General features: G+C 35.5%; 1 protein-coding gene across 1 annotated transcript in view; it reads left to right on the top strand.

Annotated features, from left to right (window-relative positions):
- LOC121425331 (transmembrane protein 41A-like) overlaps nt 1-12,805 on the top strand; it is a 47,608-nt gene extending 34,803 nt beyond the window's left edge. The window contains exons 3-5 of the mRNA XM_041621364.1: nt 8,653-8,814; nt 9,655-9,793; nt 10,772-12,805. Coding sequence (XP_041477298.1) covers nt 8,653-8,814; nt 9,655-9,793; nt 10,772-10,971 — 501 coding nt within the window. The 3' untranslated portion in view covers nt 10,972-12,805. The remainder of the gene's footprint in view (nt 1-8,652; nt 8,815-9,654; nt 9,794-10,771) is intronic.
- The last annotated feature ends 240 nt before the right edge of the window (nt 12,806-13,045 follow it).

Below are 13,045 nucleotides of genomic sequence, written 5' to 3'. Positions count from 1 at the left end.
TACTCAACCTATATTTTTGGCTTATTCTTGAGATAAAAAGAAACAAGTCTTCATTTTTGTCAGGTGTCCGGACACCCAACCTCCCATCCTAATGCAAATCATATTGGGTGAAGGAATTGACTTTACGTTAAGAAACAATCATAATTATAATATTCAAGATATGCGAATCTTAACATAATCATAAACAAAAATATCATTGCTATAATAAAACACAAATATGATATTCAATGTTGGGGAAAGAAAATAGCTGAGGGGAAACGAAATTCTATACATGAATAAAATAAAAAGAAAATAACAATTCAAACAAATCACGTATCAGGGTGACCAGACGTCCCCTATTTTCCGGGATTGTCCCGTATTTTGCTCCTGTGTCCCCGCGTCCCGACAAACCCTTCCCGGGACGCCTATTTGTCCCGTATTTCAGAATATTGAACAAAAGGTAGTTAATACATTTAAAAGTGACGAACTTTCATTTAAATAACCAACAGCTGACGAAGCAGGGACAACAATTAAATCGATATTTACTGTAAACTTTTGCAAGTTCTGCGGTGATTTCTTGCTGTATACCCAATGCATTGCAAACTGGTCTCCTGCCTGTGTGTGGCAGGCTACATGCATGCATGTAGGATCGAAGCAAATTCTTAATGGTGAAACAGTCTCTCATGATAAACAGTTTTCCACCAAAATAATCACAAAATCGGCGGGAAATTCTTATAATTATGCTAGGGATTCTAAGATTAGCGATTTGGAGATGTAATCGGAGGAACAAGTTATTGAGTTTTTATAGATCTAGTTGTTTCAGCTTTGGTGTGCACGCGATGCCGCGATGTAGTTTTAATTTTAACTATAATGTTTCACTTTGAAATTTTATTCATTTTTAAAACATATTATTTTTTAAACTTTAAAAAACACCAAATGAAATTATTATTTTTATTAGATGATTGGATTTTTTTTGTTTACTTGAAGTTTGAACTTTTCCCTTTTTCTTTTCTGCTTGCCCTTTTTGGTTCCATCTATCTTTATTTCCAATACCATACTTTATCCGTATTATTTATTTTGTAATAATCTGTATATTCATGAAGACATGCATAGAACTGTTCACCAAAATACCGGGGGGGGGGGGGGTAATGCAAATCTTTGAAGTTCAATAACTTAGTTATTTGTTATCCGATTCTAATGAAATTTTCAGCATTTTGCTCTGAACTTTTATTCTATTCATCTAAATCTAAATATTTTCAGCCTACCAGCGAGAAACAGCTAAGCCTTGTCCATGATTTTTTTTTCTAGCGGATGTTGTTCACTATCCAATGGTAGTGACCTCCGCCAAGTATACTTTTAAGGTAATTTATACCAGAACTCTACTTGGCTTGAACTCAGGCCCTACGATGGATCATTAATTTTTTGTCTTAACCGGGGACGTGAGACCAGGGACGTCCCTGGTTCGACGATGGGGACTGACCAGGCATGCACAGATTCCACAAAAACTGGATATTCTAAGGTAAGAAACAACACGAAGGCCTATCATGAAAATCATCGGACAGGCCTTTGCAAGGTCACTTTTTATTCTTTCTACATCTTTTTGCCCTAGATTAAAAATTCCATTGCAGGAATTGATCAAAGGAAGGGGGGGGGGCACACCCCTTAATTTTGAAGGAAAAATTATACTCCCATTCGAGTGCAAAACTGCGTTCACTTGGGACGGAGGACGTTGCCCCTCCCTTCTCTCTTTGTTGAGCTTGTCATTTTTTAAGGGATTTTTTCGGGAGACGAAAATAAAAATGATCTTTATCTAAAGGACAAGTCCACCACAACAAAAGTTGATATGAATAAAAAGAGAAAATTTAAACAAGCATAGCACAGAAAATTTCATCGAAATCGGATGTAAAAAGAAAGTTGTGGCATTTTATAGTTTCACTTAATTTTACGAAACAATTATCTTGGTCGATATGCAAATGAGAAGACTGATGACGTCATCCACTCACTATTTTTGTTTATCATTGTATGAAATTTGAAATATTTTACTTTTCCTCATTGTCAACTGAAACAATCAATTCCTCTCTGAAGATGTGGAGTTAGCATTGTTAATACTATATGGTTGGTCCTTATTGTCAAATCTGTTTTAAAATAAAATATTGTATAATTCAAACAAAAAACAATGATGAACATCATCGACTATCTCATTTGTATGTTACTGAGTTGTGCATGATCACTTTTTCATGTTTTTTTTTGTGACAAACAAGCGAAACTTGAAAATGACATAACTTATTCAACATATATTTTGATGAAATTTTCAGCGTTTTGCTAGTTTGATTTTTCTATATTTATTCAAATCAACATTTTTCTTGGGTGGTCTTGACCTTAAACATCTATTGCAGTACCCTCTTCAAAATCCTCGAACCGTACCTGCGTTGCCCGCATATAGGTTAGAATACTTTAATGGGGCATAGCCCACCGGTATGACCGCTAGTCATAATGCCTCGCTGCATGGCCAAAGGGTCAGCTATTCATAACATGGAAGTTATTTTATAACCCAATTTTTGCTAGTCATAAAAGGGAAAGTGGGTCATAGTAATAAGGAGCATAAGTAATAAGGTCTGATATTCATAATGCAAAATGAATCATTTATAATCGACCATGAGGGCCACCACTCCTAAGAATAATCAATAAAGAGGGTCACTGCTCATAATACTAAACATGCTAAAAGAGGGGCGCTAAGGATTTTTTATGTAGTCCAACTAATTCGTCAAATTACCAACTCGTCTAATAGAAAATTTTCTACCATCAGTTCGTCCAATATCTGCATGGTGTAATTGCCATTTCGTCTAATAACCAGTTGGTCCAAAAGCCATTCAGTCTTTATATCAATTGGTCTAAAGTGTTTATTGGGCAAAACGAATGGAAATCAAACGAGTATTATACCAACTGGTCATGAGACGCAATGGTGATTAGACGAAGTGTTGATAGCACATAATGGTTATTTGACCTATAGGCCTAATGGTTGTTGGAAGGAATGTTGATGGACGTGGGTAGATGTGTTGGCAGTGGACAAATCGGCAATTTACCTTTTTTATTTACCTCCTTTGAAAACTCGATTTCATGACCTGACAAACCGGACATTCTAAACACTTAGTTTTGGTCGTAAATTCTTATTTTCAAAGGTTTAGACCCCAAAACAGGAACATTATATATACTTACTGTAAATATGAATAGGATTGATATCGTGATGCAAGTGGGAAGCCTATAAGCTGACTTTTTTTTTAATGTGATATGAAAATTTGAGAGTTTAAGCGCCTTTAAAATAAGGAACACACTGAGTAATCCCCCTCCCCCCAAAATATGCTCAAATAAAATGCGAGCGCGAAGCACGAGCAGAAACTATTGAATCTGTTGACTTGACAAGTGTTTCTTAAGAGCAGATTCTTCTAAGGGACCTTAAATACCGGGGGGGGGGGGGCTGGAAGTTTGGGTTTAAGCATTTTTTTCCTTTGAGTAAATTTCTTATTCCGTTGCGACAATTTGTTTTGCCACTTTCAGATGATTTACCAGTGGACCATTTTTTGTCTCACCTGCGAAGCAGAGTGAGACTATGGGCGCCGCTTTTCCGACGGCGGCGGCGGCGTCAACATCAAATCTTAACCTGAGGTTAAGTTTTTGAAATGACGTCATAACTTAGAAAGTAGTATATGAACCTAGTTAATAAAACTTGGCCATAAGGTTAATCAAGTATTACTGAACATCCTATTTCAGTTTCATGTCACATGACCAAGGTCAAAGGTCATTTAGGGTCAATAAACTTAGACCATCTGCAGTCAGGTATTTTGGTACATCAGGGTTTCAGCACAAATTATCTGTTCGAAATAGGTCTGAATTTAGAGACTAATTATATGAAATAATGTATTGTCATTTGCTCCCGTACAATATTGTAAAAGGCCAAGGCCACGTAAAGATTGGCGGCGGAAGCCCATAGGGGGGTTCACCTGAAATTTTGGGATGGACACAGGTAAAAAAAAAGAGAGGATCCGATCTCGAGCAAAATTTAGGGAAAAAGGGTTATCAACAATTTTTTTTAGGAGGGACGCCCCCTCTGCACTTGAGATTATGGGGGGAGGACAGGACCTGCATATAAGCTTGATATCAAACTATCTCTCCTGCAAATTGGTGTTCACATATTCGTAACGTAATGAACCATCTAATGGCCCCAAACTCCTTTGACTTTTTGAGGGGGAAGGAGAGTAATTTAGACAAATTTCGTCTATTAGAAAGATAGATATTCCATGTTGGAGTAATATTGAGGGCTTCAATTACGTCTTCAAAGGTCAAATAAACGAAATGCATTTTATGGGAAAGCAAAACTAATTTTTGCATATTAGTAGGATAAGTAGTTGTGGTCGAATGAGTGAGTAGTAGTAGTGGTGGTAGTAGTAGTAGTATCGGGAGTAGTAAAGTATACATGCAATTTAAAAATATCTTTGTTTAAAGTACCCGTTTTCCCTGTGACCCCCTCTCCCCCCCGGCAAATACCAAGATCACAGGGGGTATCAACCCTTCCCCCAGCGGCAGACAAGGGCTATTCAAAAATGGCACATCAGAGTAATTAAAATACGGCGCGCAAAGCATGTCGGACAGGCGTATGTAAAGATCACAGGAATTTGTTGATTAAAATTCATTAAAATGTTTGTATATCAAAATATAAATGATAGAAACGATGTCATTGACTTTTTTTGATGAGCAATGGTTTAGCAAGTGAATGAATTGGGGTCTGTAAGGTCAAAAATCCACCGCTGTGACAGCTTACAGCTCATTTGACAGTGTTTGAAAACTGTAGCTGAAAATACTATTTTAAGGCATATTCAGCTAATTTTAGATCAATTTCAAGGTCAAAAGATAAAGATGTGATTTTATGTATTATTTGGATATTAAACAACAACCTGAAAGGAACATGAATTACAATTATCAGCTTAAAATCATAAATTTTGTGTTGAAATGACACTTAAGTGAAAGTCGATGTAAACAACCATTAACGATGAGATACTGGCGTATTAAAGATTTAAGTATCCCATGAAAATATAGGTTTGTCTATCAGTATACAGTGCGTCCCAGAATAAACGAAACCGAGATTTAGCGATCATTTATCATAACTTAATCATAAAAAGAATAGACAAATGACCTACCAATTTAAAGCTTAGAATCTCCTCTTTCATCTGATATTACTTAGGTTATTTCTTATTCACGCATGAGTGAGCAAAAACAATTTGAAGAAAGGATACCAAAAACTCATTTGGCGGGGGTATCTGGGTTTCAAAAAGAAAGACACATTTCTGAAAAGTTCAATATCTGATCTTTAATTTGGTACCAAAATTACAGAAAATGGTCAAGAAATAAAAAAGTTCTGGTCATTTGAAATAAGGCTTGTATTTCCATAATTTCATGAGATAAACGTGTTTATACCGGTTTCCCACAGAAGCTTTCGCATGGTGAACAAAAGATTTAATGCATGGCTGATCGTCAACAAAACAGAGTGTCGAGAGAGTTTGAAAGCCAGCCTGGAGAACCTCTTCATTTTATGAAATTATTGAAATTCAAGCCTTATTTCAAATGACCAGAACTTTGTTATTTCTTGACCATTTTCTGTAATTTAGGTATCAAATTAAAGAGGAGATATCGAACTTTTCAAAAATGTGGTTTTCTTTTTGAAACCCAGATACCCCCCGCTAAATGAGTTTTTGATATCCTTTCTTCAAATTGCATTTGCTCACTCATGCGTGAATGAAAAATAATCTAAGTAATATCAGATGAAAGAGGAGATTCTAAGCTTTAAATTGGTAGGTCATTTGTCTATTTTATTTATGATTAAGTAATGATAATTGATCGCTAAATCTCGGTTTCGTTTTTTCTGGGACGCACTGTACAGAACTTGGTGTTGCTCCTCGTTGGGACGAGGGGTGATCCGTGACCTTGAACTTGGCAACTTTTAGAAAAAATCCAACACCCTACAAGAAAACAATGCGCACGTTTGGGCCAATTTTTTGTATGTCTGTTGAGCAAGTGATAGTCTTCAAATACGCATAATATTGGGCTCTAAGCTAATTGAATTTGGAAGTTATGAGCTTCCAAACATGCACCCAAAATCACTGACTTGGACGCTTAACACCATTTTCGGCGACCTCGTGAGCAATAACGGCTGGTCAGATCCGTGCCGTAATATACTGTGCATGTTGAGACTAAAAAGTTCTTCCAATTTACAGAAAATAAGCACTCTACCTCATCAAACTTGGTTGCAACAGTCAATCAAAAATAGTAATTTTTTTTAAACTTGGTTGTTTGGCCACGCATTGGTTACTAAGGGAGGCCGTATCTTAGCAACCATTTGACCTTGGGGCAAAATATTTCAGATTTTTCCGTCAGATACTTGGGGAACATTTGGTGCGAGTTTAAAGAAAATCGAAGGGGGTCGGGTGACAAATAATTGTCTGAAAATTGGTTGATTTGACGTGGATTGACCCATACATGTATGAGTCCAGAGTTAGGGGTAAAGGTTAGTCAGTTTTATTGTTAAAAAATACATATACATGTATGTTAGTAAATGTGAGTTGTACTTTCTTTACATGGTACAAATAGGTATATAATATATACAGCCAGGGTATACAGCGTATGTATATATTCCATCAAGACCAAAATGGGCAAGGATAATTATGCAGGGAGACAGAAAAGACTAGAATAAAAAAACACACACCATTCAACACACAAAAGAAATTAAAAGAAAATACATGTACACTACAGTCATAGACCACCAAACGTTTTTATCACCAACAATGCTCACTGCCTGGGAAATTGTTCAAAGAATGGTACCACTACATGTAAGATCTAGACTAGAGATCTACATACATGTACATGGTGCTGTTTATACATGTACAAGAGCACTAGAACTATACAAATCAGAACATAAAAAATAAAAATACATGGATACATAGACTCTAATAATACTAGGCCTAATAGTAATAAGATTGATAATGGCAAAATATTTTTTTTGAGCAGATGCTATATATAGAAACATACATGTACATGAAGCAAAAGATAAAATACATGTACAATGTAGATGTAATTAGACCTAGATTATTCAAGTTATTAATATATACCGTAAGGGCACTAGTATTCAACCCGGCATAATTCAAAGATTTTGACATATTTCAAAAAATATTTAGAAATATGGAAACTATCTTAATTTCATACCTTTGTTATTTCCTGGGTAATCTGTTGTCGGTATTTTCTTTATCAATCTGTCGACTGTATGCGCGTAGGATCGAATTATGCACCGATGGCCTTTTGCACTGAATTGCACTAGTATTCAACCTAGTGAGGATAGATAGCAAATCTCAAAAGGGTTTATATTGGTAAATTAGATCTAGATCTATGTAAGTCTCTGGCTTTGATTAATTCCCTGTTTGGTCTCATCTCAAATGGTCTAGTCCATAGTCGGATGGGACAAGGGCAGATTGAGAGACAGGACCATCTTTCATCGCTAGGTTGAATACTAGTGCAGACGGGTTGAATACTAGTGCAAAAAACCGTCGCCGTATAATTTGATCGCCCGCGCACACAGTCGACTGGTTGAAGAAAAAAATAACGGAAAAAGAATAACCAGCATTTGCTCTTGAAAATAAGATGGGTCTGAAATTCAGGTAAATTCTATATTTCTATTTATTTAAGAAAACTCTCCAAACGGGTTGAATACTAGTGCCCTTACGGTATTAAGAATGGAAATGAAGATTTTTTTATATAAACCAACGATCTTTGTGCAATGCACGAACAGTTGTACATGTACACTGCCTCTGGAGCAGGCAATACCAAACTCAACGGAGCCTCTATAACTCTATGGTCCGCCCGCAGACACGGGGGCGGCATGCACGGCCGGCCGGAGCCTACAAACACTCTCGTAACGTAGCGGCACTCAATCACTCAGTCAGCCACTGTCACTCACAGGCCTGCACTGTCAACAAAACCCCGTAAAACTCACCCAAATTCCGCCACAAACAAGTGTCATCACTAAAACTGGAGAAAACAAAAAATCACAAATCTTCGCAAAGAAACATGAAAGGTTAAATGAATATTACAAAAATAATAAGGTCAGAAAATACAAGGTAGAGTAAGGAGTGTAATCGCAGGGAGCTAGCGCAGGCCGCACCCGCAGAATGAATCGTGCTTGCATTGCTTCTTGCATGCCGCGCCGGCCGGTGCCATGCCGCGTACTGCACCTTGCTAGCTAGCTTGCATTGGCACGGCGGCGCGGCTGAGGCGCGCCGATCAATTTATTGCGCAAAATTAACCACGTAGTAGTACAGCCTGAGCTCGCAAATGTTCAGCGTAGGGGCGCTCTTCCACTTTATGAAATGGACCATTGAAATAATCACCGGCCGTGTGCCTCACGCTCTTACATGTTGAACGCGGTTAGCTCATGACTACCCGCGCTCGTTACACGTTTTCCCGCGACGTAGTGTCAAGTTTACCGTGAGCGGCACTAATGTGATTAGTGATGCCATTATATAGTCCATTTATTTAACACAAAAAATAGAAGGAGTAACAGTATTGCTGTTTTCAAGTTATTTTATTTTTTAATGTACTTATAACCTCAATTGATCTTTTTCTTTTCTTCAGAATCTTCTAGGAGGAGCTTTGTTTGGCCCATGGTTAGCATTCCCCATGTGTTGTGTGTTATCAGCATTTGGTGCAACCCTGTGCTATTTGCTCTCGCATTTCTTTGGTAGAGCACTAATCTTGAAATATGCTGCCGAAAGGGTCAAACCTCTACAGAAAATGGTAAATATTACCATAATAAGTAGTAGATCTAGTCAAGTAATGACAGAAGTAGTAGTCATATTAGTAATAGTAGTAGTAGTAGTAGCAGTAGTAATAGTAGTAGTAGTAGTAGTAGTAGTAGTAGTAGTAGTAGTAGTAGTAGTAGAAGTAGTAGCAGCAGCAGTAGTAGTGGTAGTAGTAGTAGTAGTAGTAGTAGTAGTAGTAGTAGTAGTAGTAGTAGTAGTTGTAGTAGTAGTAGTAGTAGTAGTAGTAGTAGTAGTAGTAGTAGTAGTAGTAGTAGTAGTAGTAGTAGTAGAGTAGTAGTAGTAGTAGTAGAGTAGTAGATATTGTGGTGCTCAGTTCAAGAGAAGTAGTGGCAGCAGGAGTAGCAGTTACAAAAGAAAGCAGTAGTATAAATATAAAACCACAAATTTGGTTTCCTTTGAACCTTTCCATAAAGACCATTTTGGGTTGGGGGGGGGGTTGTTGTGTGCCCTACACTCTGGATTTTTTTTTTGTGTATGGCCCTAAACAGTCTCCATGCAGTTTTCATTATAAAACTGAAGAATCTTTTCAGTTTTGTTGTCGATAACAGATACAGTCTTCTAACTGAAATCCACATATGAAAATGTAAAAACATGTGTCACACTGACATTTATGGAACCTGAATAACCTTTTTCAATAGGATTATTAGTAACAATACCAAGTTAGTTTGCAGGAAAGGTTGAAATCGGACTTGAGAATTTCTTGTCAAAGCTTCACTTTTAAGATAGCATTCTGAATTAATAGTTTTACATGACTTGCTGTTTGGTGTGTGTTTTCAGAAACTGAATTTTTGTTACCCTTTTAATGTTTTTTCAGGTTCAAGACAATCTAGAGAGCCTATTCTTCTTTCTCCTCTTCCTGCGGTTATTTCCAATGTCACCAAACTGGTTTTTAAACATGGCCTCACCTATCCTAGATGTGCCTCTCATTCAGTTTTTCTTCTCAGTACTTATAGGTAAGACTAACATGGTTGCATTATATAAAAGTGAATTAAAGCCAATATGCCACAGCCACATTTGTATTGCATCAGCGCGAGTCATGGGCACGATTGATCATACACAGTAATCAATGTAATCAAATGTATAATTCAGTCGCAAAGCTTTTTGTTATGGGCCCCAGAACAGCTGAAATACTTCCTGGATCTTTACCCATAATGCAACAATTTCATCATGCTGTCTTGTGATATATACCCAACAGAATGTTAACATATTCATCAACTTCACTCTTTACAACAGCATTAAGAAAACAAATAAGTTGGCAAGGAACAGGGAGATCACAAAATGTCTCCAAACATTCTTTTTTTATTACTTCTCCAAAACTGCACAACATGTTTTCAGTTGGTTTATCAAAAGCTATCAAAATTATTTACAGCATAGGAATCTATTTCTAGAAGGCCCCACTGTATAACAGACATTCTTGGCTCCAAAAAGTCCCTTCTTTTGAGCTCCACCTTTCAATTGATTGCTCAATTTAAAACATCAAAAGGCCTTATCTCATCATATGGACTTGAAGAGTTATGTCTTGAAAATGATATTAAAAAATTCAGGATTTTATGGAAATGTCTTACATGTTTCCTTGAAGCAAAAACTTCAAGTGTTGGGAAATTTGTAAATTCCTCTAGGAATATCAAGGAGACACATTTATTATAGATATTTGCGAGGTTAGCAAATTCACACTGAGGCCTGCCTGTCATGCATTCCATTTGATCATCTTGAAATAAAGCGTAAACCAGCGTTTTTACGATATTATTCATGATCAGTAAGCTGTAAGTCAAGGAACACATAAAAATATGCAGTCTATAGACTCTCGATGTTGATGAAATCTTTCCTAAGTTGCCAAGTAATTCACTAAAAAAGCAAATATAATTTGCATTTCAATTCATGTACATGTATGATTCCTTAATCTTTTGAACAAAAATCCTTGTTTATATCAGGTCTGATGCCATATAACTTCATATGTGTGCAGACGGGATCTCTGCTGTCTGAAATCACATCTGTTCGAGATGTCTTAACCACTACAACAATGCTCAAGTTGGCAGCAATGGCTATTGTCGCTCTAGTGCCTGGTTTACTGTTCAGGAAACAGAAGAAGAGGATGGAAAAAAGGCCTAAGTCGGAGAAGGAAGTTCTTTGAGATAGTTTGATAGTTTGTCATATGATATTAAAAGTATGCAATTTTCTCATCTTTTTTAATGTGTTGCACTGTAGTGTTTGCACATTCGAAACTGGTAAACAACTAACTTATTATTTCTGCATTCCATATTATTACTCAACTCATGAATCTATACATGTATTATATATACCAACATATACCAACCTGATAATGACAATGAATCATATTTTGCATTCTGTGATCACTTTTTATTAATCAAATCAGCAATATTTATAATTTTCTTTGTTTTGGAATTCTATATATTCTAAATAATAAGAGATTAATATTAATTGTATATTACAAGTTGATATTTTTGTTCAAATTTCGCATGTGAAAACCACAATTTCTTACTTGAAATCCTGTTGCCAAATTATGGATTTAAGTGGTTATTTTCATTCAAAGTTACATTGTTATTAAATGAAAGATATTGATGAATTGAGATGGGCCTCTAGTGATTAGTGTAGATTAAACATTATTGAACAAACACAAAATGTGGTTAATCTTGAACAGTAAGAAAAAAATGTGGGGGGGGGGCGTTCTAGGTATATCGTCAAGTGCAATGTTTTATCCTCAAAATTTATCCTCAATATTTGGTTTGCAATATTTAAGCTCCAAATTGCAGAGATTTTAGAATAAGGCAGATTTTCAATGTTCAGTATATACCCTCCTACACAACATAATGTTGTTGGTAAAGGCCTCTATATTCAATCAACATATTTTAAGGGTTTTTTTTCAAGAATTTGTGTCAGCTTTTGAAAAGTATGGTACACTATAACCCCAAAGCCTCTCACTAAACAAACATTTTTTTCAAGCATTTAAGTGTGAATGAAGAGATAATCCTACACTGCTCTTAAATTAAGAATTATATTGCCATCTGCCATTTAAATGTATCATAGAAATCAATCATAATCTGATGATTTTGTTAGAAAATGTATTTATTTTTTATATATTTGAATTGAAATATTTACAACATACATGTTTATTGTAAAAAAGCTTTTTACTGTTAAAGTTTGTTTTTAAGTATTAATATGTATTGGATTTTGGATAGCACTCCAATTAATTCATTCCATTGACTATATCTATGCAATATATTTATTCTACACTGATACTTGTTACTATTTGATAAATTTATCATGTTTTAGATTAAGATTATGACACAAGAGAAGGAGGCAAGAATGTAGGAAAAGTAGAAAGGATGGGGGCAATTACAGTCGGTCTTTCCTGATTGAACAGAGAAATGTAATACTTATACGTATATATTCACAGCCACTCGATTAGGAAGATACAATTATGATAAGGAGCCCTATCCGATCAGAACATGTCAGGTGTTTTGCAGGGGGCCAGTGTGAAAGCAACATATGCCTACCTTGTGAAACAAATAATGTGTGTATGTAAAGAAGGTATATGAATAGTATCAAAGTGTAAAGAGGGACTTTTATCTTTTTATCTGAAAAAAATTGAATATTTTTTTCTACCTCATGAACTGAAAATATGTAGGCTTTGTTTATGTGTGTCTCAAAACCCGGGATATATATTTTAAAACTTGTTATCATTATAATGTTTTTTTTTTTCAAGAGATGCTCCTTTTTGATATCATGTAGTCAATCATGACATTGGCGAATGTTACCAAGACATCATTTTGACACTACCTTTCCAACACATATAACAGAATAAGAGGAAAACTGCAACCAAATAAAAAAAAAACTTTTCTGACAATAGCAAGTATTGACCAATTGAACATGTAAAAATTACATGTAAGTGCAGTCATGCTGAAAAAATCAACATCAGTATTTTATATCTATATAAGATGCTCTTGTGTATATATATATATATATATATATATATATATATATATATATATATATATATATATATATATATATATGCACCCGGTCATGAATTTAGAATACTCTTTTGTGTTTCAAGTAAGATAAAAATGTGGCTAACGATATGGCTAGTTTTGTTTTCAAATGTTTAACAAGTTTATGGAATGGCTAGTTATAAACTTAAAGCAGTACTATTTATTACTCAAATCTGCCTTTGTAACTAATTGTCT

Source organism: Lytechinus variegatus, chromosome 1 (genome assembly GCF_018143015.1).
Source record: "Lytechinus variegatus isolate NC3 chromosome 1, Lvar_3.0, whole genome shotgun sequence".
Taxonomy (NCBI): domain Eukaryota; kingdom Metazoa; phylum Echinodermata; class Echinoidea; order Temnopleuroida; family Toxopneustidae; genus Lytechinus; species Lytechinus variegatus.
Note: the sequence above shows the minus strand (reverse complement) of the source record. Positions and strands in the feature narration are given on the sequence as shown.